The following is a 25,290-nucleotide window of genomic DNA, read 5'->3' as shown; positions in this document are numbered from 1 at the left end:
CCGGGATGGGGGAGGGGCGGGGCCGGGATAGGGGAGGGGCCGGGGGCGGGGCCGTGGCTGGCGCGGGGCCGGGCTCTCGCGCTGCTGGCTGAGGGACAGAGGTGGAGCTGCCGGCGGGACAGAGAGGACTGCCCATTGCGTCACAGCCCAACCGGCTTCTTTCCAATCAGCTCCTTCCTCTGGTCTGTGGGCGGGTTTGGGACAGTGGGCGGGGTTTGGGGCCAGTGAGCTGGATTAGGCGACAGTGGGCGGGGTTTGGGGACAGTGGGCGGGGTTTGGGGGACAGTGGGCGGGGTTTGGGGACAGTGGGCGGGGTTTGGGGACAGAGGGGGGGGCGGGATTTGGGACAGTGGGCGGGGTTTGGGGACAGAGGCGGGATTTGGGACAGTGGGCGGGGTTTGGGGACAGTGGGCGGGGTTTCGGGACAGTGGGCGGGGGTTTTGGGACAGTGGGCGGGGTTTTGGGACAGTGGGCTGGTTTGGTGACAGTGGTGGGGTTTGGGGACAGTGGGTGGGGTTTGGGGACAGTGGGCGGATTTGGGGACAGTGGGTGGGGTTTGGGGACAGTGGGGCGGGTTTGGGGCCAGTGGGCGGGTTTGGGGCCAGTGGGCGGATTTGGGGACAGTGGGCGGATTTGGGGACAGTGGGCGGATTTGGGGACAGTGGGCGGGGTTTGGGACAGTGGCGGGGTTTGGGGACAGTGGGCGGGGTTGGTGATTCTAGATCTGGGAATCAAGCACTTGTAATGGGCATGGTGAATGTTTACCTTTCTCACCTGGGGTGGGTGGGGGAGGCTGGGGTGTGGGTGGTTGGGGGTGGGGTGGTTGGGGGGAGGGGGTGGTTGGGGGTGGGGGGTGGGTGGGGCGGTGGGGGTGGTTGGGGCGTGAGGGTGGTGGGTGGGGGCGTGAGGGTGGTGGGTGGGGGGGTGGGGTGGTTGGGGGGTGGGTTGATGGGGGGTCGGGGTGGTTGGGGAGTGGGGGTGGGGGTGGTTGGGGGGTGGTTTGGGGGTGGGATGGTTGGGGGGTGGGGTTGGTTGGGGGTGGGGGTGGGTGGGCGGGTGGGGGCGTGAGGGTGGTGGGGGTGGTGCTGGTTGGGGGTGGGGTGTGGTGGGGGGGTTGGGGGTGGGGGTGGGTTGGGGGGTGGGGGTGGTTGGGAGGGTGGGGTGGTTGGGGGGTGGGGGTGGGGGTGTTTGGGGGTGGGAGTGGTTGGGTGGTGGGGGTAGGGGGTGGTTGGGACTGGGGATTGGGGTGGGGGTGGTGAGGTTGGTTGTGGGGTGGGATTGGATTGGGGGTGGGGTGGGGGTGGTTGGGGGTGAGGTTTGGTGTGGGGTTGGGATTGGGGTGGGGGTGGTTGGGGGGTGAGGTTGGTTGTGGGGGTGGGGTTGGGGTGGTTGGATGGGGGGGTTGAGGGTTGGTGGGATGATTCTGTAAATGGGACCCTTTCAAGGTCTTATGATGGGAATGAATTGCATTGCAATCTGTGTGTCAACTTGCCGTGTTTGCTGGGTGGTGTGTGAAATGGGGCTTTGTTCGAACTCTGTAATGAGCGAACCATTGCCGAACCCATTGCAATTTGGTGTTCACTGGTGTTTTATTTCTGGTACGAGATGTATTGACTTGAATGTATAATTCCTGGTTATTTGCTTACCCTGATTGGGGGGGGGGGGGGGTAATTTTCTTGATGTTTTGCGTAGTTTGGGGATGGGGATAGTATCTCTAAAATGTTTCTTGGGACTGGTTGTAACAAAGTATTGATGCGCGATCAATGATCACGAAGGCGAGGTCCAACTGAAGGCTTTAATCAGCGAGATGTTTCCTCCAGCAGCTCAGGTACAGAATGAAGGCTGCTGGGGCGGCACGGGCTCTTATACCCCGCCAGCAGGGCGGAGCTACCATACAGCTTGACCAATAGGAAGTATCTACCAATGGTGTTCCAGCATTACCAGGGTACCGTAATACCCCTACAGAAGACTAACCACAAGTAGTTAACTTGCTTTGGGGGATTTTTTCTGATCTTTAAACGTCTCTGTCTTTTTGAAGAAAAGTAAAGCCTGGCTCTCCACTGCTGTTTTGTCAAAAAGTATAAAACGAGTGTAAAGGTTTTATTTTTCTACGTTTTTGTGGCTTTTTATTCAAACCTGCTTCAGTGACCTTTCAGGAGAATACCTCGGGAGTTGGGTGCCTGGTGTATTGAGGTTGGCTTTTGCCCAGTCTAGTCAGGGTTACACGGTGATATTTCACTGAGAGTAACTGGAACCATTCATCTAAGTGCATTATCTTCATATTTGTACGCTTGGCGCTTGGTGGCCACTCCGACATGGAGAACAACGTTTCTTGATGTCAAGTAGACCCACAGACAAGTTACGGCTAATTCAACACAAATCGTTTTTAAAATGCCGCCAATTCTAATCCAATCCGCCAGTGCCCCCGGCCTGCCGCCAGTGCCCCCGGCCTGCCGCCAGTGCCCCCGGCCTGCCGCCAGTGCCCCCGGCCTGCCGCCAGTGCCCCCGGCCTGCCGCCAGTGCCCCCGGCCTGCCGCCAGTGCCCCGGCCTGCCGCCAGTGCCCCCGGCCTGCCGCCAGTGCCCCCGGCCTGCCGCCAGTGCCCCCGGCCTGTCGCCAGTGCCCCCTCGACTAGAGGGAAACAGGCCCCTGATAATCTTGTACAACTAAATTGGGACACCGCATAGCCTCCTCCTCGCTTGTCTGATTTTTCCTCATCGGGAACTGTGCACAAAACCGCCCTGTGGACGGGGCAGCGGTTTATTCAGATCTGGCATTACATCCCCGAGGAAATAAGAGCAGGTGGTTGTAGCCTGCTCCCCATTCACCATGATCCTGGCTGATCACCCAACTCAGTAATCTGTTCCCACTCCACCCCACACAATATCTTCTAGCACCAAGCACTCTACCTTATTCCTTGAAAACATAGTGTTTTGTCTTCAGCTGCTTTCTGTGGTAGCAGTCCACAGACTCACCACATGGTTCAAGAAATTTCTCCTCATCTCAGACCCTAACAGGATCTACCCCGTTTCCTTATACTCCTCCGCATAAGCAATATCCTTCCTGCATCGACCCAATCTCGTCCTGACAGAGTTCGATAGGTTTCAAAGAGATTCTCCCCCCATATTCTTCGAAACTCCAGTGGATACGATCCTAACCAACTCAATTTCTCCTCCTGCGCCAGTCCTGCCTCACAGGAATCTGGTCAACCTTTGTCGCACTCCTATGGCAAGATGAGGACACCAAAACTGCGCACAATATACCCGGACATTCCCCACTGCACGATGTGCTAACACGTGGGTGTCACCCAGCCCACTCCTCCCCCACCCGGCACGTCCCCGATCCTGGTCACCCCGATAGCCACAGCTCGCTCCTCCCCCACCCGGCACGTCCCCGATCCCGGTCACCCCGATAGCCACAGCTCGCTCCTCCCCCACGTCCCCGATCCTGGTCACCCCGATAGCCACAGCTCGCTCCTCCCCCACCCGGCACGTCCCCGATCCTGGTCACCCCGATAGCCACAGCTCGCTCCCCCGCCACTCGGCCCGTCCCCGATCCTGGTCACCCCGATAGCCACAGCTCGCTCCTCCCCACCCGGCACGTCCCCGATCCTGGTCACCCCGATAGCCACAGCTCGCTCCCCCGCCACCCGGCACGTCCCCCGATCCTGGTCACCCCGATAGCCACAGCTCGCTCCCCCGCCACCCGGCACGTCCCCGATCCTGGTCACCCCGATAGCCACAGCTCGCTCCCCCGCCACTCGGCCCGTCCCCGATCCTGGTCACCCCGATAACCACAGCTCGCTCCCCCGCCACCCGGCACATCCCCGATCCTGGTCACCCCGATAGCCACAGCTCGCTCCCCCGCCACTCGGCCCGTCCCCGATCCTGGTCACCCCGATAGCCACAGCTCGCTCCTCCCCCACCCGGCACGTCCCCGATCCTGGTCACCCCGATAGCCACAGCTCGCTCCTCCCCCCACGTCCCCGATCCTGGTCACCCCGATAGCCACAGCTCGCTCCTCCCCCACCCGGCACGTCCCCGATCCTGGTCACCCCGATAGCCACAGCTCGCTCCTCCCCCACCCCGGCACGTCCCCGATCCTGGTCACCTCGATAGCCACAGCTCGCTCCACCCCCACCCGGCACGGTCCCCGATCCTGGTCACCCCGATAGACACAGCTCGCTCCCCCGGCACCCGGCACGTCCCCGATCCTGGTCACCCCGATAGCCACAGCTCGCTCCTCCCCCACCGGCACGTCCCCGATCCTGGTCACCCCGATAGACACAGCTCGCTCCTCCCCACCCGGCACGTCCCCGATCCTGGTCACCCCGATAGCCACAGCTCGCTCCCCCACCCGGCACGTCCCCGATCCTGGTCACCCCGATAGCCACAGCTCGCTCCTCCCCACCCGGCACGTCCACGATCCTGGTCACCCCGATAGCCACAGCTCGCTCCTCCCCCACCCGGCACGTCCCCGATCCTGGTCACCCCGATAGACACAGCTCGCTCCTCCCCCACCCGGCACGTCCCGATCCTGGTCACCCCGATAGCCAGAGCTCGCTCCTCCCCCACCCGGCACGTCCCCGATCCTGGTCACCCCGATAGCCACAGCTCGCTCCCCCGGCACCCGGCCCGTCCCCGATCCTGGTCACCCCGATAGCCACAGCTCGCTCCCCCGGCACGTCCCCGATCCTGGTCACCCCGATAGCCACAGCTCGCTCCTCCCCCACCCGGCACGTCCCCGATCCTGGTCACCCGATAGCCACAGCTCGCTCCTCCCCCACCCGGCACGTCCCCGATCCTGGTCACCTCGATAGCCACAGCTCGCTCCACCCCCCACCCGGCACGTCCCCGATCCTGGTCACCCCGATAGACACAGCTCGCTCCCCCGGCACCCGGCACGTCCCCGATCCTGGTCACCCCGATAGCCACAGCTCGCTCCTCCCCCACCCGGCACGTCCCCGATCCTGGTCACCCCGATAGACACAGCTCGCTCCTCCCCCACCCGGCACGTCCCCGATCCTGGTCACCCCGATAGCCACAGCTCGCTCCTCCCCCACCCGGCACGTCCCGATCCCGGTCACCCCGATAGCCACAGCTCGCTCCCCCCCCCACCCGGCACGTCCCCGATCCTGGTCACCCCGATAGCCACAGCTCGCTCCTCCCCCACCCGGCACGTCCCCGATCCTGGTCACCCCGATAGACACAGCTCGCTCCTCCCCCACACCGGCACGTCCCCGATCCTGGTCACCCGATAGACACAGCTCGCTCCTCCCCCCACCCGGCACGTCCCCGATCCTGGTCACCCCGATAGACACAGCTCGCTCCTCCCCCACCCGGCACGTCCCCGATCCTGGTCACCCCGATAGCCACAGCTCGCTCCTCCCCCACCCGGCACGTCCCCGATCCTGGTCACCCCGATAGCCACAGCTCGCTCCCCCACCCGGCACGTCCCCGATCCTGGTCACCCCGATAGCCACAGCTCCCCCACCCGGCACGTCCCCGATCCCGGTCCACCCCGATAGCCACAGCTCCCCCACCCGGCACGTCCCCGATCCCGGTCACCCCGATAGCCACAGCTCGCTCCCCCGGCACGTCCCCGATCCTGGTCACCCCGATAGCCACAGCTCGCTCCCCCGGCACGTCCCCGATCACGGTCACCCCGATAGCCACAGCTCGCTCCTCCCCCACCCGGCACGTCCCCGATCCTGGTCACCCCGATAGACACAGCTCGCTCCTCCCCCACCCGGCACGTCCCCGATCCTGGTCACCCCGATAGCCACAGCTCGCTCCTCCCCCACCCGGCACGTCCCCGATCCTGGTCACCCCGATAGACACAGCTCGCTCCCCCGGCACCCGGCACGTCCCCGATCCTGGTCACCCCGATAGACACAGCTCGCTCCCCCGGCACCCGGCACGTCCCCGATCCTGGTCACCCCGATAGCCACAGCTCGCTCCCCCGGCACGTCCCCGATCCTGGTCACCCCGATAGCCACAGCTCGCTCCCCCGGCACGTCCCCCGATCCTGGTCACCCCGATAGCCACAGCTCGCTCCTCCGGCTTGGCGGAGGTGCGGATTCCTGAGCAGCGGTTCCCTGACGAAAGCCACCACTCCTGACGGGGGGGAGCTGCGGTGCGAGGCGGTCCTGGTAAAAGATGGGCAGCACCTGCAGAGGGTAACGAAGATCCTGCAGATCTCTGTCCAGGAGCTGCACGTCATAATTCAGGCCGTGCGCCTGGCGGACGAAATGCGTCGCCAGGGCACCATCTTGCAGAGGCTCAACGTAAAGGTATCGTTGCAGCGTGTGAAGGCGGAAGGTTGCCACCTGTGTGCAAAGGCATCCCTGTGCCTGGCCACCCTCCCTAAGCAGGAGACTCAGACCCTCAGCAGCGACCCAGTGCAGTCTCTTGTCCCAGGAGAACGCTACAAGCGTTCTCTGGGTGCGTGTGACAAAGTCAGGGGGAGGGGTCAGTGACCAGCCAGGTACCACAGCATGGAGGCGATCAGCTGGTTTATGATGAGAACCCGAGCCCTGTGGGACAGCACGCGGAGCCGTCCTGTCCAGCGTCCCAGGCGAGCGGCGACCTTGGTCTCCAGCTCCTGCCAGTTCGCCGGCCAGGCTTCCTGAGCCGGGCAAAGATGGACTCCCATCTGTGGGGATGGTGGTCCTCCTCCAGGTGAAAGGCCTGAGCTCCTCTGGGAGGGGGTCCATCTGCCAGGGACCGACCAGGAGTCCGGAACATTTTGCCCAGTTGATCCTGGCAGAGGACGTGTCGGAGTACACAGCCTGGCACTCCCGCAACCTCCGCAGGTCAGCAAGGTCAGTGAACATGAGGAGCACGTCAGCGTAAGCCGAGAGGACCACCGCCATGTCCGGCCCGCGCAGAACCAGCCCTGGGAACCTCCTCCGCAGGAGGCGCAGGAAAGGCTCCATGCACAGAGAATAAAGTTGGACAGACAAAGGGCAGCCCTGACGCACTCCTCTCCCAAAGCGAAGGGGGCGCCGTCAGGGACCCGTTAACCTTAACGAGACCCTCCGCGGCAGTGTGCAGAAGTCGGATCCGGGCGACAAATTGCGTCCCGAACCGAATGCTCCCAGAGTCCCGAATAAATATTCGTGATCCACCCTGTCGAATGCGTTCTCCTGATCAAGGGACATACCAGCCCTCTGGGAACAATGGACCAGGTCCCGGACCAGGTGGATGTTGTCGTGGATCGTGCGGCTCTGGACCGTGTAGGACTGGTCAGGGTGGATACACATCGCCCTGGCAACGATCTTGTAATCCGTGTTGAGGAGGGAGACCAGCGGAGATCCCCCTCTTTGGCAGCAGGGTAACGGTGGCTCTGCGCCATGAGAGGGGCATTTCCCCGGTTGCGATATTTCCCCCCAGGACCCCCGCAGAGTTGCTCCCCAGGACGTCCCAGGACGCCCTGAAGAACTCCACGGTCAGCCCATCCAGCCCTGGGGTTTTGCCCCTGGACAGGCTGTCGAGGGCGCGGGCTCCCCCAGGCTCATAGGGGTATCCAGCCTCCGAGTGTCCTCCGGGCCGACCTGCAGCAGGTCCTCCCGCAAAACTCTGCACGCATCCTGGCTGGACGGATCCAGAGAGAAGAGGGCGCTGTAGAAGCTTTGAGTTTGGGCCCAAACCTCCTCCGGATCCGAGACGAGGGACCCGTCATCGGGCAGCAGTGCAAGGAGCTGCTGACGGACCTCGTGCCTTTTTTCCAGCGAGGAGAAGGGGTAGACGAGGTCCATGTCCATGAGGATCTGGATCCGCGACCTCACATACTCGCGCAGGGACCCGAGCAGTTGCAGGCCCCGCAGCGCGCCCTTCTCTCTGTACACCAGCCGCAGGGCCGGGTCCTCATCGGGGCTGACCGAGACGTGACTCCAGGTCGAGCACCTCCTTCTCCAACTCCTCAAGCCTGGGATTTTCCGCCTCTTTGTCGACACCCTTGCATGGTCCTGACAGAAGTACAGACACGAGTCTTGCCCATTCTGGACCTCCGACCCCAGGCCTCACAAAGGACGCTGGAGTCAGGATGGAGAGTCCGCCAGACATCCACCAAGTCAAAGAACCCGACCACCTTCTCAAAGAACTCAATAAGGTTTGTGAGGCATGACCTACCCTTCACAAAGCCATGCTGACTATCCCTGATCATATTATTCCTATCTAGATGATTATAAATCTTGTCTCTTATAATCCCCTCCAAAACTTTACCCACAACAGACGTGAGGCTCACCAGCCTATAGTTGCCGGGGTTGTCCTCTGCTCCCCTTTTTGAACAAAGGGACCACATTTGCCATCCTGCAAATTCGAAGAAAGTTGTCTGTTGCTGGCCAGCCCGGGGAGCGTAGACATTCACAAAGTGAAGTGCCTCGAGCCCCTCGCGGACCATCAGGTGCAGCAACCGGCCTGGCACTGGGTCCTGACCCCCAAGACCTCGAGCTGAAAATGTGGGGCCAACAAGATATCCACCCCGCCTAAACGTGAGGTTCGGTGACTCAATAGTAAAGTGGCAGCTTCACCTTTTCAGGGCTCGAACGCCTCTGGGGTGCAAAATGGCACCGGGCAGAACGAGCGCTCGGGCCTCTCACTCACACCCAGCCCCGAGGCGTCCTGCCCGGGGGGGGGGGGATCTCACTCACACCCGGCCCCGAGGCGTCCTGCCCGGGGGGGGGGGTCTCACTCACACCCAGCCCCGAGGCGTCCTGCCCGGGGGGGTTGCGACAGCTACGGGGTTGAAAGGTGATTGACTTTGTCTGATCTCTTCCGGGGGCGCAGTGTTATGTCAGGGGGCAGGGCGCCACCCTTTCCGCACCGGGGGGGGGGGGGGGGGGGGGCGGTGGCCTGCACCGAAGAAACCTCCATCCTGCATCCCCCCCCGGGTCTTCCGCACCGCCCTGGGAGCACATCAGCCCCCACCCCCTTGCTGACCCGCAGCAAGACGATGCCGGGCCCGGGACCCGACCCTGAGGCGTCACTGGGCCTGGGATGAGTTGGGAGTGTCCGCGGTGACCCCCCAGGCAGGAGTTCCAGGGCGGGGGGTTTGCAGGGTGATTGGGGCGGGGCGTTTGCGGGGCGGGGGGTTTGCAGGGTGACGGGGCGGGGGGTTTGCAGGGTGATGGGGCGGGGGGGTTTGCAGGGTGATGGGGCGGGGCGTTTGCGGGGCGGGGGGGTTTGCAGGGTGACGGGGCGGGGGGTTTGCAGGGTGATGGGGCGGGGGTGTTTGCAGGGTGATGGGGCGGGGGGTTTGCAGGGTGACGGGGCGGGGGGTTTGCAGGGGTGCAGGACGAGCGGGGGTTTGCAGGGTGATGGGGCGGGGCGTTTGCGGGCGGGGGGTTTGCAGGGTGACGGGGCGGGGGGTTTGCAGGGTGATGGGGCGGGGGGTTTGCAGGGTGATGGGGGCGGGGGGTTTGCAGGGTGACGGGGCGGGGGGTTTGCAGGGTGACGGGGCGGGGGTTTGCAGGGTGACGGGGCGGGGGGTTTGCAGGGTGACGGGGCGGGGGGTTTGCAGGGTGACGGGGGCGGGGGGTTTGCAGGGTGATGGGGCGGGGGGGTTTGCGGGGTGGGGGGGTTTGCAGGGTAATGGGGCGGGGGGTTTGCAGGGTGATGGGGTGGGGGGTTTACAGGGTGACGGGGAGGGGGGTTTGCAGGGTAATGGGGCGGGGGGTTTGCAGGGTGACGGTGTGGGGGGTTTGCAGGGTGATGAGGCGGGGGGGTTTGCAGGGTGACGGGGGCGGGGGGTTTGCAGGGTGATGGGGCGGGGGGTTTGCAGGGTGACGGGGCGGGGGGTTTGCAGTGTGATGGGGCGGGGGGTTTGCAGGGTGACGGGGCGGGGGGTTTGCAGGGTGACGGGGCGGGGGGTTTGCAGGGTGACGGGGCGGGGGGTTTGCAGTGTGATGGGGGCGGGGGGTTTGCAGGGTGACGGGGCGGGGGGTTTGCAGTGTGATGGGGCGGGGGGTTTGCAGGGTGATGGGGCGGGGGGTTTGCGGGGTGGGGGGTTTGCAGGGTAATGGGGCGGGGGTTTGCAGGGTGATGGTGTGGGGGGTTTACAGGGTGACGGGGTGGGGGGTTTGCAGGGTAATGGGGCGGGGGGTTTGCAGGGTGACGGTGTGGGGGGTTTGCAGGGTGATGAGGCGGGGGGTTTGCAGGGTGATGGGGCGGGGGGTTTGCAGGGTGATGGGGCGGGGGGTTTGCAGGGTGATGGGGCGGGGGGTTTGCAGGGTGATGGGCGGGGGGTTTGCAGGGGTGATGGGGCGGGGGGTTTGCAGGGTGATGGGGGCGGGGGGTTTGCAGGGTGATGGGGCGGGGGGTTTGCAGGGTGATGGGGCGGGGGGTTTGCAGGGTGATGGGGCGGGGGGTTTGCAGGGTGATGGGGCGGGGGGTTTGCAGTGTGATGGGGCGGGTGTTTTGCAGGGTGATGGGGCGGGGGGTTGCGGGGTGATGGGGCGGGGGGTTTGCGGGGGTGATGGGGCGGGGGGTTTGCAGGGTGATGGGATGGGGGGGTTTGCAGGGTGATGGGGCGGGGAGTTTGCAGGGTGATGGGGCGGGGAGTTTGCAGGGTGAAGGGGTGGGGGTTTGCAGGGTGACGGGGCGGGGGGTTTGCAGGGTGATGGGGCGGGGGGTTTGCGGGGCGGGGGGTTTGCAGGGTGATGGGGCGGGGGGTTTGCAGGGTGATGGGGCGGGGGGTTTGCAGGGTGATGGGGCGGGGGGTTGCAGGGTGATGGGGCGGGGGCTTGCAGTGTGATGGGGTGGGGGGTTTGCAGGGTGATGGGGCGGGGGGTTTGAAGGGTGATGGGGCGGGGGGTTTGCAGGGTGATGGGGCGGGGGGTTTGCAGGGTGATGGGGCGGGGAGTTTGCAGGGTGAAGGGGGGTGGGGGGTTTGCAGGGTGACGGGGCGGGGGGTTTTGCAGGGTGATGGGGCGGGGGTTTGCGGGGCGGGGGGTTTGCAGGGTGATGGGGCGGGTGGTTTGCAGGGTGACGGGGCGGGGGGTTTGCAGGGTGACGGGATGGGGGGTTTGCAGGGTGATGGGGCGGGGGGTTTGCAGGGTGACGGGGTGGGGGGTTTGCAGGGTGATGGGGCGGGGGGTTTGCAGGGTGACGGGTGGGGGGTTTGCAGGGTGATGGGGCGGGGGGTTTGCAGGGTGATGGGGCGGGGGATTTGCGGGGCGGGGGGTTTGCAGGGTGATGGGGTGGGGGGTTTGCAGGGTGATGGGGCGGGGGGTTTGCAGGGTGATGGGGCGGGGGTTTGCAGGGTGATGGGGTGGGGGGTTTGCAGGTGATGGGGCGGGGGGTTTGCAGGGTGATGGGGGCGGGGGGTTTGCAGGGTGATGAGGCGGGGGGTTTGCGGGGCGGGGGGTTTGCAGTGTGATGGGGTGGGGGGGTTTGCAGGGGTGATGGGGCGGGGTGTTTGCAGGGTGATAGGGTGGGGGGTTTGCAGGGTGATGGGGCGGGGGGTTTGCAGGGTGATGGGGCGGGGGGTTTGCAGGGTGATGGGGCGGGGGTTTGCAGGGTGATGGGGCGGGGGGTTTGCAGGGTGATGGGGCGGGGGGGATTGCAGGGTGATAGGGTGGGGGTTTGCAGGGTGATGGGGCGGGGGGTTTGCAGGGTGATGGGGCGGGGGGTTTGCAGGGTGATGGGGCGGGGGGTTTGGCAGGGTGATGGGGCGGGGGTTTGCAGGGTGATAGGGTGGGGGGTTTGCAGGGTGATGGGCGGGGGGGTTTGCGGGGCGGGGGGTTTGCAGGGTGATGGGGCGGGGGTTTGCAGGTGATGGGGCGGGGGGTTTGCAGGGTGATGGGGCGGGGGGTTTGCAGGGTGATGGGGCAGGGGGGTTTGCGGGCGGGGGGTTTGCAGGGTGATGGGGCCGGGGGTTTGCAGGGTGATGGGGCGGGGGGTTTGCAGGGTGATGGGGTGGGGGTTTTGCAGGGTGATGGGGGAGGGGGGTTTGCAGGGTGATGGGGCGGGGCGTTTGCAGGGTGATGGGGCGGGGGGTTTGCAGGGTGATGGGGCGGGGGGTTTGCAGGGTGATGGGGGCGGGGGGTTTGCAGGGTGATGGGGCGGGGGGTTTACAGGGTGATGGGGCGGGGGGTTTGCAGGGTGATGGGGCGGGGGGTTTGCGGGGCGGGGGGTTTGCAGGGTGATGGGGCAGGGGGTTTGCAGGGTGATGGGGCGGGGGGTTTGCAGGGTGATGTGGCGGGGGGTTTGCTGCGGTGATGGGGCGGGGGTTTGCAGGGTGATGGGGCGGGGGGTTTGCGGGGCAGGGGGTTTGCAGGGTGATGGGGCGGGGGGTTTGCAGGGTGATAGGGTGGGGGGGTTTGCAGGGTGATGGGGCGGGGGTTTGCAGGGTGATGGGGCAGGGGTTTGCAGGGTGATGTGGCGGGGGGTTTGCTGCGGTGATGGGCGGGGGGGTTTGCAGGGTGATGGGGCAGGGGGTTTGCAGGGTGATGGGGCGGGGGGTTTGCGGGGCGGGGGGTTTGAAGGGTGATGGGGCGGGGGGTTTGCAGGGTGACGGGGCGGGGGTTTGCAGGGTGACGGGGCGGGGGGTTTGCAGGGTGATGGGGCGGGGAGTTTGCAGGGTGATGGGGGCGGGGGGGTTGCAGGGTGACGGGGCGGGGGGTTTGCAGGGTGACGGGGCGGGGGGTTTGCAGGGTAATGGGGCGGGGGTTTGCAGGGTGATGGGGCGGGGGGTTTGCAGGGTGATGGGGGCGGGGGGTTTGCAGGGTGATGGGGCGGGGGGTTTGCAGGGTGATGGGGCGGGGGGTTTGCAGGGTGATGGGGCGGGGGGTTTGCAGGGTGATGGGGCGGGGGGTTTGCGGGGTGATGGGGCGGGGGGTTTGCAGGGTGATGGGGCGGGGGGTTTGCAGGGTGATGGGGCGGGGGGTTTGCAGGGTGATGGGGCGGGGGGTTTGCAGTGTGATGGGGCGGGGGTTTTGCGGGGTGATGGGGCGGGGGGTTTGCGGGGTGATGGGGCGGGGGGTTTGCGGGGTGATGGGGCGGGGGGTTTGCGGGGTGATGGGGCGGGGGGTTTGCAGGGTGATGGGATGGGGGGTTTGCAGGGTGATGGGGCGGGGAGTTTGCAGGGTGATGGGGCGGGGAGTTTGCAGGGTGAAGGGGTGGGGGGTTTGCAGGGTGACGGGGCGGGGGTTTGCAGGGTGATGGGGCGGGGGGGTTTGCGGGGCGGGGGGTTTGCAGGGTGATGGGGCGGGGGGTTTGCAGGGTGATGGGGCGGGGGGTTTGCAGGGTGATGGGGTGGGGGGTTTGCAGGGTGATGGGGCGGGGGGTTTGCGGGGCGGGGGGTTTGCAGGGTGATGGGGCCGGGGGTTTGCAGGGTGATGGGGCGGGGGGGTTTGCAGGGTGATGGGGGTGGGGGGGTTTGCAGGGTGACGGGGTGGGGGGTTTGCAGGGTGATGGGGCGGGGGTGTTTGCAGGGTGACGGGGCGGGGGGTTTGCAGGGTGACGGGGTGGGGGGTTTGCAGGGTGATGGGGCGGGGGGTTTGCAGGGTGACGGGGTGGGGGGTTTGCAGGGTGATGGGGCGGGGGGTTTGCAGGGTGACGGGGTGGGGGGTTTGCAGGGTGATGGGGCGGGGGTTTGCAGGGTGATGGGGCGGGGATTTGCGGGGCGGGGGGTTTGCAGGGTGATGGGGTGGGGGGTTTGCAGGGTGATGGGGCGGGGGGTTTGCAGGGTGATGGGGTGGGGGGTTTGCAGGGTGATGGGGCGGGGGGTTTGCAGGGTGATGGGGCGGGGGGTTTGCAGGGTGATGAGGCGGGGGGTTTGCGGGGCGGGGGGTTTGCAGTGTGATGGGGTGGGGGGTTTGCAGGGTGATGGGGCGGGGTGTTTGCAGGGTGATAGGGTGGGGGGTTTGCAGGGTGATGGGGCGGGGGGTTTGCAGGGTGATGGGGCGGGGGTTTGCAGGGTGATGGGGCGGGGGGTTTGCAGGGTGATGGGGCGGGGGGATTGCAGGGTGATAGGGTGGGGGGTTTGCAGGGTGATGGGGCGGGGGGTTTGCAGGGTGATGGGGCGGGGCGTTTGCAGGGTGATGGGGCGGGGGGTTTGCAGGGTGATGGGGCGGGGGGTTTGCAGGGTGATGGGGCGGGGGGTTTGCAGGGTGATGGGGCGGGGGTTTGCAGGGTGATAGGGTGGGGGGTTTGCAGGGTGATGGGGCGGGGGGTTTGCAGGGTGATGGGGTGGGGGGGTTTGCAGGGTGATGGGGCGGGGGGTTTGCGGGGCGGGGGGGTTTGCAGGGTGATGGGGCCGGGGGTTTGCAGGGTGATGGGGCGGGGGGTTTGCAGGGTGATGGGGCGGGGGGTTTGCAGGGTGATGGGGTGGGGGGTTTGCAGGGTGATGGGGCGGGGGGTTTGCGGGGCGGGGGGTTTGCAGGGTGATGGGGCCGGGGGTTTGCAGGGTGATGGGGCGGGGGGTTTGCAGGGTGATGGGGCGGGGGGTTTGCAGGGTGATGGGGTGGGGGGTTTGCAGGGTGATGGGGTGGGGGGTTTGCAGGGTGATGGGGAGGGGGGTTTGCAGGGTGATGGGGCGGGGGGTTTGCAGGGTGACGGGGCGGGGGGTTTGCAGTGTGATGGGGCGGGGGGTTTGCAGGGTGACGGGGCGGGGGGTTTGCAGGGTGACGGGGCGGGGGGTTTGCAGGGTGACGGGGCGGGGGGTTTGCAGTGTGATGGGGCGGGGGGTTTGCAGGGTGACGGGGCGGGGGGTTTGCAGTGTGATGGGGCGGGGGGTTTGCAGGGTGATGGGGCGGGGGGTTTGCGGGGTGGGGGGTTTGCAGGGTAATGGGGCGGGGGGTTTGCAGGGTGATGGTGTGGGGGGTTTACAGGGTGACGGGGTGGGGGGTTTGCAGGGTAATGGGGCGGGGGGTTTGCAGGGTGACGGTGTGGGGGGGTTTGCAGGGTGATGAGGCGGGGGGTTTGCAGGGTGATGGGGCGGGGGGTTTGCAGGGTGATGGGGCGGGGGGTTTGCAGGGTGATGGGGCGGGGGGTTTGCAGGGTGATGGGGCGGGGGGTTTGCAGGGTGATGGGGCGGGGGGTTTGCAGGGTGATGGGGCGGGGGGTTTGCAGGGTGATGGGGCGGGGGGTTTGCAGGGTGATGGGGCGGGGGGGTTTGCAGGGTGATGGGGCGGGGGGTTTGCAGGGTGATGGGGCGGGGGGTTTGCAGTGTGATGGGGCGGGGGTTTTGCAGGGTGATGGGGCGGGGGGTTTGCGGGGTGATGGGGCGGGGGGTTTGCGGGGTGATGGGGCGGGGGGTTTGCAGGGTGATGGGATGGGGGGTTTGCAGGGTGATGGGGCGGGGAGTTTGCAGGGTGATGGGGCGGGGAGTTTGCAGGGTGAAGGGGTGGGGGGTTTGCAGGGTGACGGGGCGGGGGGTTTGCAGGGTGATGGGGCGGGGGGTTTGCGGGGCGGGGGGGTTTGCAGGGTGATGGGGCGGGGGGTTTGCAGGGTGATGGGGCGGGGGGTTGCAGGGTGATGGGGCCGGGGGCTTGCAGTGTGATGGGGTGGGGGGTTTGCAGGGTGATGGGGCGGGGGGTTTGAAGGGTGATGGGGCGGGGGGTTTGCAGGGTGATGGGGCGGGGGGTTTGCAGGGTGATGGGGCGGGGAGTTTGCAGGGTGAAGGGGTGGGGGGTTTGCAGGGTGACGGGGCGGGGGGTTTGCAGGGTGATGGGGCGGGGGGTTTGCGGGGCGGGGGGTTTGCAGGGTGATGGGGCGGGTGGTTTGCAGGGTGACGGGGCGGGGGGTTTGCAGGGTGACGGGATGGGGGGTTTGCAGGGTGATGGGGCGGGGGGTTTGCAGGGTGACGGGGTGGGGGGTTTGCAGGGTGATGGGGCGGGGGGTTTGCAGGGTGACGGGGTGGGGGGTTTGCAGGGTGATGGGGCGGGGGTTTGCAGGGTGATGGGGCGGGGATTTGCGGGGCGGGGGGTTTGCAGGGTGATGGGGTGGGGGGTTTGCAGGGTGATGGGGCGGGGGGTTTGCAGGGTGATGGGGCGGGGGGTTTGCAGGGTGATGGGGTGGGGGGTTTGCAGGGTGATGGGGCGGGGGGTTTGCAGGGTGATGGGGCGGGGGGTTTGCAGGGTGATGAGGCGGGGGGTTTGCGGGGCGGGGGGTTTGCAGTGTGATGGGGTGGGGGGTTTGCAGGGTGATGGGGCGGGGTGTTTGCAGGGTGATAGGGTGGGGGGTTTGCAGGGTGATGGGGCGGGGGGTTTGCAGGGTGATGGGGCGGGGGGTTTGCAGGGTGATGGGGCGGGGGTTTGCAGGGTGATGGGGCGGGGGGTTTGCAGGGTGATGGGGCGGGGGGATTGCAGGGTGATAGGGTGGGGGGTTTGCAGGGTGATGGGGCGGGGGGTTTGCAGGGTGATGGGGCGGGGGGTTTGCAGGGTGATGGGGCGGGGGGTTTGCAGGGTGATGGGGCGGGGGGATTGCAGGGTGATAGGGTGGGGGGTTTGCAGGGTGATGGGGCGGGGGGTTTGCGGGGTGATGGGGCGGGGGGTTTGCGGGGTGATGGGGCGGGGGGTTTGCAGGGTGATGGGATGGGGGGTTTGCAGGGTGATGGGGCGGGGAGTTTGCAGGGTGATGGGGCGGGGAGTTTGCAGGGTGAAGGGGTGGGGGGTTTGCAGGGTGACGGGGCGGGGGGTTTGCAGGGTGATGGGGCGGGGGGTTTGCGGGGCGGGGGGTTTGCAGGGTGATGGGGCGGGGGGTTTGCAGGGTGATGGGGCGGGGGGTTGCAGGGTGATGGGGCCGGGGGCTTGCAGTGTGATGGGGTGGGGGGTTTGCAGGGTGATGGGGCGGGGGGTTTGAAGGGTGATGGGGCGGGGGGTTTGCAGGGTGATGGGGCGGGGGGTTTGCAGGGTGATGGGGCGGGGAGTTTGCAGGGTGAAGGGGTGGGGGGTTTGCAGGGTGACGGGGCGGGGGGTTTGCAGGGTGATGGGGCGGGGGGTTTGCGGGGCGGGGGGTTTGCAGGGTGATGGGGCGGGTGGTTTGCAGGGTGACGGGGCGGGGGGTTTGCAGGGTGACGGGATGGGGGGTTTGCAGGGTGATGGGGCGGGGGGTTTGCAGGGTGACGGGGTGGGGGGTTTGCAGGGTGATGGGGCGGGGGGTTTGCAGGGTGACGGGGTGGGGGGTTTGCAGGGTGATGGGGCGGGGGTTTGCAGGGTGATGGGGCGGGGATTTGCGGGGCGGGGGGTTTGCAGGGTGATGGGGTGGGGGGTTTGCAGGGTGATGGGGCGGGGGGTTTGCAGGGTGATGGGGCGGGGGGTTTGCAGGGTGATGGGGTGGGGGGTTTGCAGGGTGATGGGGCGGGGGGTTTGCAGGGTGATGGGGCGGGGGGTTTGCAGGGTGATGAGGCGGGGGGTTTGCGGGGCGGGGGGTTTGCAGTGTGATGGGGTGGGGGGTTTGCAGGGTGATGGGGCGGGGTGTTTGCAGGGTGATAGGGTGGGGGGTTTGCAGGGTGATGGGGCGGGGGGTTTGCAGGGTGATGGGGCGGGGGGTTTGCAGGGTGATGGGGCGGGGGTTTGCAGGGTGATGGGGCGGGGGGTTTGCAGGGTGATGGGGCGGGGGGATTGCAGGGTGATAGGGTGGGGGGTTTGCAGGGTGATGGGGCGGGGGGTTTGCAGGGTGATGGGGCGGGGGGTTTGCAGGGTGATGGGGCGGGGGGTTTGCAGGGTGATGGGGCGGGGGTTTGCAGGGTGATAGGGTGGGGGGTTTGCAGGGTGATGGGGCGGGGGGGTTTGCGGGGCGGGGGGTTTGCAGGGTGATGGGGCGGGGGGTTTGCAGGGTGATGGGGCGGGGGGTTTGCAGGGTGATGGGGCGGGGGGTTTGCAGGGTGATGGGGCGGGGGGTTTGCGGGGCGGGGGGTTTGCAGGGTGATGGGGCCGGGGGTTTGCAGGGTGATGGGGCGGGGGGTTTGCAGGGTGATGGGGTGGGGGGTTTGCAGGGTGATGGGGAGGGGGGTTTGCAGGGTGATGGGGCGGGGCGTTTGCAGGGTGATGGGGCGGGGGGTTTGCAGGGTGATGGGGCGGGGGGTTTGCAGGGTGATGGGGCGGGGGGTTTGCAGGGTGATGGGGCGGGGGGTTTACAGGGTGATGGGGCGGGGGGTTTGCAGGGTGATGGGGCGGGGGGTTTGCGGGGCGGGGGGTTTGCAGGGTGATGGGGCAGGGGGTTTGCAGGGTGATGGGGCGGGGGGGTTTGCAGGGTGATGTGGCGGGGGGTTTGCTGCGGTGATGGGGCGGGGGTTTGCAGGGTGATGGGGCGGGGGGTTTGCGGGGCAGGGGGTTTGCAGGGTGATGGGGCGGGGGGTTTGCAGGGTGATAGGGTGGGGGGGTTTGCAGGGTGATGGGGCGGGGGGTTTGCAGGGTGATGGGGCAGGGGGTTTGCAGGGTGATGTGGCGGGGGGTTTGCTGCGGTGATGGGGCGGGGGGGTTTGCAGGGTGATGGGGCAGGGGGTTTGCAGGGTGATGGGGCGGGGGGTTTGCGGGGCGGGGGGTTTGAAGGGTGATGGGGCGGGGGGTTTGCAGGGTGACGGGGCGGGGGTTTGCAGGGTGACGGGGCGGGGGGTTTGCAGGGTGATGGGGCGGGGAGTTTGCAGGGTGATGGGGCGGGGGGGTTTGCAGGGTGACGGGGCGGGGGGTTTGCAGGGTGACGGGGCGGGGGGTTTGCAGGGTAATGGGGCGGGGGGTTTGCAGGGTGATGGGGCGGGGGGTTTGCAGGGTGATGGGGTGGGGGGTTTGCAGGGTGATGGGGCGGGGGGTTTGCAGGGTGATGGGGCGGGGGGTTTGCAGGGTGATGGGGCGGGGGGTTTGCAGGGTGATGGGGCGGGGGGTTTGCGGGGTGATGGGGCGGGGGGTTTGCAGGGTGATGGGGCGGGGGGTTTGCAGGGTGATGGGGCGGGGGGTTTGCAGGGTGATGGGGCGGGGGGTTTGCAGTGTGATGGGGCGGGGGTTTTGCGGGGTGATGGGGCGGGGGGTTTGCGGGGTGATGGGGCGGGGGGTTTGCGGGGTGATGGGGCGGGGGGTTTGCGGGGTGATGGGGCGGGGGGTTTGCAGGGTGATGGGATGGGGGGTTTGCAGGGTGATGGGGCGGGGAGTTTGCAGGGTGATGGGGCGGGGAGTTTGCAGGGTGAAGGGGTGGGGGGTTTGCAGGGTGACGGGGCGGGGGGTTTGCAGGGTGATGGGGCGGGGGGGTTTGCGGGGCGGGGGGTTTGCAGGGTGATGGGGCGGGGGGTTTGCAGGGTGATGGGGCGGGGGGTTTGCAGGGTGATGGGGTGGGGGGTTTGCAGGGTGATGGGGCGGGGGGTTTGCGGGGCGGGGGGTTTGCAGGGTGATGGGGCCGGGGGTTTGCAGGGTGATGGGGCGGGGGGGTTTGCAGGGTGATGGGGTGGGGGGGTTTGCAGGGTGACGGGGTGGGGGGTTTGCAGGGTGATGGGGCGGGGGGTTTGCAGGGTGACGGGGCGGGGGGTTTGCAGGGTGACGGGGGGTGGGGGGTTTGCAGGGTGATGGGGCGGGGGGTTTGCAGGGTGACGGGGTGGGGGGTTTGCAGGGTGATGGGGCGGGGGGTTTGCAGGGTGACGGGGTGGGGGGTTTGCAGGGTGATGGGGCGGGGGTTTGCAGGGTGATGGGGCGGGGATTTGCGGGGCGGGGGGTTTGCAGGGTGATGGGGTGGGGGGTTTGCAGGGTGATGGGGCGGGGGGTTTGCAGGGTGATGGGGTGGGGGGTTTGCAGGGTGATGGGGCGGGGGGTTTGCAGGGTGATGGGGCGGGGGGTTTGCAGGGTGATGAGGCGGGGGGTTTGCGGGGCGGGGGGTTTGCAGTGTGATGGGGTGGGGGGTTTGCAGGGTGATGGGGCGGGGTGTTTGCAGGGTGATAGGGTGGGGGGTTTGCAGGGTGATGGGGCGGGGGGTTTGCAGGGTGATGGGGCGGGGGTTTGCAGGGTGATGGGGCGGGGGGTTTGCAGGGTGATGGGGCGGGGGGGATTGCAGGGTGATAGGGTGGGGGGTTTGCAGGGTGATGGGGCGGGGGGTTTGCAGGGTGATGGGGCGGGGCGTTTGCAGGGTGATGGGGCGGGGGGTTTGCAGGGTGATGGGGCGGGGGGTTTGCAGGGTGATGGGGCGGGGGTTTGCAGGGTGATGGGGTGGGGGGTTTGCAGGGTGATGGGGCGGGGGGTTTGCAGGGTGATGGGGTGGGGGGTTTGCAGGGTGATGGGGCGGGGGGTTTGCGGGGCGGGGGGTTTGCAGGGTGATGGGGCCGGGGGTTTGCAGGGTGATGGGGCGGGGGGTTTGCAGGGTGATGGGGCGGGGGGTTTGCGGGGCGGGGGGTTTGCAGGGTGATGGGGCCGGGGGTTTGCAGGGTGATGGGGCGGGGGGTTTGCAGGGTGATGGGGCGGGGGGTTTGCGGGGCGGGGGGTTTGCAGGGTGATGGGGCCGGGGGTTTGCAGGGTGATGGGGCGGGGGGTTTGCAGGGTGATGGGGCGGGGGGTTTGCAGGGTGATGGGGTGGGGGGTTTGCAGGGTGATGGGGCGGGGGGTTTGCGGGGCGGGGGGTTTGCAGGGTGATGGGGCCGGGGGTTTGCAGGGTGATGGGGCGGGGGGTTTGCAGGGTGATGGGGCGGGGGGTTTGCAGGGTGATGGGGTGGGGGGTTTGCAGGGTGATGGGGTGGGGGGTTTGCAGGGTGATGGGGAGGGGGGTTTGCAGGGTGATGGGGCGGGGCGTTTGCAGGGTGATGGGGCGGGGGTTTGCAGGGTGATGGGGCGGGGGGTTTGCAGGGTGATGGGGCGGGGGGTTTGCAGGGTGATGGGGCGGGGGGTTTACAGGGTGATGGGGCGGGGGGTTTGCGGGGTGATGGGGCGGGGGGTTTGCGGGGTGATGGGGCGGGGGGTTTGCGGGGTGATGGGGTGGGGGGTTTGCAGGGTGATGGGATGGGGGGTTTGCAGGGTGATGGGGTGGGGGGTTTGCAGGGTGATGGGGCGGGGGGTTTGCGGGGCGGGGGGTTTGCAGGGTGATGGGGTGGGGGGTTTGCAGGGTGATGGGGCGGGGGGTTTGCAGGGTGATGGGGCAGGGGGTTTGCAGGGTGATGGTGCGGGGGGTTTGCAGGGTGATGGGACGGGGGGTTTGCAGGGTGATGGGGCGGGGGGTTTGCAGGGTGATGGGGCGGGGGGTTTGCAGGGTGATGGGGCGGGGGGTTTGCAGGGTGATGGGGCGGGGGGTTGCAGGGTGATGGGGCCGGGTGCTTGCAGGGTGATGGGGTGGGGGGTTTGCAGGGTGATGGGGCGGGGGGTTTGCAGGGTGATGGGGCGGGGGGTTTGCAGGGTGATGGGGCGGGGAGTTTGCAGGGTGAAGGGGTGGGGGGTTTGCAGTGTGACGGGGCGGGGGGTTTGCAGGGTGATGGGGCGGGGGGTTTGCGGGGCGGGGGGTTTGCAGGGTGATGGGGCGGGTGGTTTGCAGGGTGACGGGGCGGGGGGTTTGCAGGGTGACGGGGTGGGGGGTTTGCAGGGTGATGGGGCGGGGGGTTTGCAGGGTGACGGGGTGGGGGGTTTGCAGGGTGATGGGGCGGGGGGTTTGCAGGGTGACGGGGTGGGGGGTTTGCAGGGTGATGGGGCGGGGGGTTTGCAGGGTGATGGGGCGGGGATTTGCGGGGCGGGGGGTTTGCAGGGTGATGGGGTGGGGGGTTTGCAGGGTGATGGGGCGGGGGGTTTGCAGGGTGATGGGGTGGGGGGTTTGCAGGGTGATGGGGCGGGGGGTTTGCAGGGTGATGGGGCGGGGGGTTTGCAGGGTGATGAGGCGGGGGGTTTGCGGGGCGGGGGGTTTGCAGTGTGATGGGGTGGGGGGTTTGCAGGGTGATGGGGCGGGGTGTTTGCAGGGTGATAGGGTGGGGGGTTTGCAGGGTGATGGGGCGGGGGGTTTGCAGGGTGATGGGGCGGGGGGTTTGCAGGGTGATGGGGCGGGGGTTTGCAGGGTGATGGGGCGGGGGGTTTGCAGGGTGATGGGGCGGGGGGATTGCAGGGTGATAGGGTGGGGGGTTTGCAGGGTGATGGGGCGGGGGGTTTGCAGGGTGATGGGGCGGGGGGTTTGCAGGGTGATGGGGCGGGGGGTTTGCAGGGTGATGGGGCGGGGGTTTGCAGGGTGATAGGGTGGGGGTTTGCAGGGTGATGGGGCGGGGGGGTTTGCGGGGCGGGGGGTTTGCAGGGTGATGGGGCGGGGGGTTTGCAGGGTGATGGGGCGGGGGGTTTGCAGGGTGATGGGGTGGGGGGTTTGCAGGGTGATGGGGTGGGGGGTTTGCAGGGTGATGGGGCGGGGGGTTTGCGGGGCGGGGGGTTTGCAGGGTGATGGGGCCGGGGGTTTGCAGGGTGATGGGGCGGGGGGTTTGCAGGGTGATGGGGTGGGGGGTTTGCAGGGTGATGGGGTGGGGGGTTTGCAGGGTGATGGAGAGGGGGGTTTGCAGGGTGATGGGGCGGGGCGTTTGCAGGGTGATGGGGCGGGGGGTTTGCAGGGTGATGGGGCGGGGGGTTTGCAGGGTGATGGGGCGGGGGGTTTGCAGGGTGATGGGGCGGGGGGTTTACAGGGTGATGGGGCGGGGGGTTTGCAGGGTGATGGGGCGGGGGGTTTGCGGGGTGATGGGGTGGGGGGTTTGCAGGGTGATGGGATGGGGGTTTGCAGGGTGATGGGGCGGGGGGTTTGCAGGGTGATGGGGCGGGGGGTTTGCGGGGCGGGGGGTTTGCAGGGTGATGGGGTGGGGGGTTTGCAGGGTGATGGGGCGGGGGGTTTGCAGGGTGATGGGGCAGGGGGTTTGCAGGGTGATGGTGCGGGGGGTTTGCAGGGTGATGGGATGGGGGTTTGCAGGGCGATGGGACGGGGGGTTTGCAGGGTGATGGGGCGGGGGGTTTGCGGGGCGGGGGGTTTGCAGGGTGATGGGGTGGGGGGTTTGCAGGGTGATGGGGTGAGGGGTTTGCAGGGTGATAGGGCGGGGGGTTTGCGGGGCGGGGGGTTTGCAGGGTGATGGGGCGGGGGGTTTGCAGGGTGATGGGGCGGGGGTTTGCGGGGCGGGGGGTTTGCAGGGTGATGGGGCGGGGGGTTTGCAGGGTGATGGGGCGGGGGGTTTGCAGGGTGATGGAGCCGGGGGTTTGCAGGGTGATGGGGTGGGGGGTTTGCAGGGTGATGGGGCGGGGGGTTTGCAGGGTGATAGGGCGGGGGGTTTGCAGGGTGATGGGGCGGGGGGTTTGCAGGGTGATGGGGCGGGGGGTTTGCAGGGTGATGGGGTGGGGGGTTTGCAGGGTGATGGTGTGGGGGGTTTACAGGGTGACGGGGTGGGGGGTTTGCAGGGTGATGGGGCGGGGGGTTTGCAGGGTGATGGAGTGGGGGGTTTGCAGGGCGATGGGGCGGGGGGTTTGCAGGGTGATGGGGCGGGGGGTTTGCGGGGCAGGGGGTTTGCAGGGTGATGGGGTGGGGGGTTTGCAGTGTGATGGGGCGGGGGCTTTGCAGGGTGATGGGGTGGGGGGTTTGCAGGGTGATGGGGCGGGGGTTTGCAGGGTGATGGGGCGGGGGGTTTGCGGGGCGGGGGGTTTGCAGGGTGATGGGGCGGGGGGTTTGCAGGGTGATGGGGCGGGGGGTTTGCAGGGTGATGGGGCCGGGGGTTTGCAGGGTGATGGGGCGGGGGGTTTGCAGGGTGATGGGGCGGGGGGTTTGCAGGGTGATGGGGCCGGGGGTTTGCAGGGTGATGGGGTGGGGGGTTTGCAGGGTGATGGGGCGGGGGGTTTGCAGGGTGATGGGGCGGGGGGTTTGCAGGGTGATGGGGTGGGGGGTTTGCAGGGTGATGGGGCGGGGGGTTTGCAGGATGATGGGGCGGGGGGTTTGCAGGGTGATGGGGCGGGGGGGTTTGCAGGGTGATGGGGCGGGGGGTTTGCAGGGTGATGGGGTGGCGGCTTTGCAGCGTGATGGGGCGGGGGGTTTGCGGGGCGGGGGGTTTGCAGGGTGATGGGGCGGGGGGTTTGCAGGGTGATGGGGCGGGGGGTTTGCAGGGTAATGGGGTGGGGGGTTTGCAGGGTGATAGGGCGGGGGGTTTGCGGGGCGGGGGGTTTGCAGGGTGATGGGGTGGGGGGTTTGCAGGGTGATGGGGTGGGGGGTTTGCAGGGTGATGGGGTGGGGGGTTTGCAGGGTGATGGGGTGGGGGGTTTGCAGGGTGATGGGGCCGGGGGTTTGCAGGGTGATAGGGCGGGGGGTTTGCAGGGTGATGGGGTGGGGGGTTTGCAGGGTGATGGGGTGGGGGGTTTGCAGGGTGATGGGGCGGGGGGTTTGCAGGGTGATGGGGCGGGGGGTTTGCAGGGTGATGGGGCGGGGGGTTTGCAGGGTGATGGGGCCGGGGGTTTGCAGGGTGATGGGGTGGGGGGTTTGCAGGGTGATGGGACGGGGGGTTTGCGGGGCGGGGGGTTTGCAGGGTGATGGGGTGGGGGGTTTGCAGGGTGATGGGGTGGGGGGTTTGCAGGGTGATGGGGTGGGGGGTTTGCAGGGTGATGGGGTGGGGGGTTTGCAGGGTGATGGGGTGGGGGGTTTGCAGGGTGATGGGGTGGGGGGTTTGCAGGGTGATGGGGCGGGGGGTTTGCGGGGCGGGGGGTTTGCAGGGTGATGGGGTGGGGGGTTTGCAGGGTGATAGGGCGGGGGGTTTGCCGGGCGGGGGGTTTGCAGGGTGATGGGGTGGGGGGTTTGCAGGGTGATGGGGCGGGGGGTTTGCAGGGTGATGGGGCGGGGGGTTTGCGGGGCGGGGGGTTTGCAGGGTGATGGGGCGGGGGGTTTGCGGGGCGGGGGGTTTGCAGGGTGATGGGGCGGGGGGTTTGCAGGGTGATGGGGTGGGGGGTTTGCAGGATGATGGGGCGGGGGGTTTGCAGGGTGATGGGGCGGGGGGTTTGCAGGGTGATGGGGCGGGGGGTTTGCGGGGCGGGGGGTTTGCAGGGTGATGGGGCGGGGGGTTTGCGGGGCGGGGGGTTTGCAGGGTGATGGGGCGGGGGGTTTGCAGGGTGATGGGCCGGGGGCGTATCTGGAGTCGATTCCCGCCTTGCAGCCTGGTGATGACTGCACGCTGGCAGCTGATTGGCCAGTCGGCTCCGGCACGGTCGGGGTGGTAATGCCAATGGAGGGGAGGGGCCGCGGTACCACTCGCAGCAGCCTTGGTGTCAGTGGTGGCTTTGGAACCGGGGCAGTTCTTCCGCAAGTGCCCCACCTTCTTGCAGGCGTGGCACCGCACGCCATCTGCAGACCAGAAGATGCGGAAGATCTCCCCAAGATGGGAGACCTCGAATCCCCCC

At 67.6% G+C, this 25,290-nt stretch overlaps 1 protein-coding gene across 1 annotated transcript in view; it reads right to left on the bottom strand.

Moving 5' to 3' along the window:
- smpd1 (sphingomyelin phosphodiesterase 1) overlaps nucleotides 1-7,758 on the bottom strand; it is a 36,271-nt gene extending 28,513 nt beyond the window's left edge. Inside the window, 1 exon segment of the mRNA XM_072475928.1 lies at nucleotides 7,555-7,758. Within this exon segment, the coding sequence (XP_072332029.1) occupies nucleotides 7,555-7,758 (204 nt within the window).
- Between the last annotated feature and the right edge of the window lie 17,532 nt (nucleotides 7,759-25,290).

The sequence above is a fragment of the Scyliorhinus torazame genome, chromosome 15 (genome assembly GCF_047496885.1).
Source record: "Scyliorhinus torazame isolate Kashiwa2021f chromosome 15, sScyTor2.1, whole genome shotgun sequence".
NCBI lineage: Eukaryota > Metazoa > Chordata > Chondrichthyes > Carcharhiniformes > Scyliorhinidae > Scyliorhinus > Scyliorhinus torazame.
The sequence above is the reverse complement of the archived record's forward strand: the minus strand, read 5'-3'. Positions and strand labels throughout refer to the sequence as shown.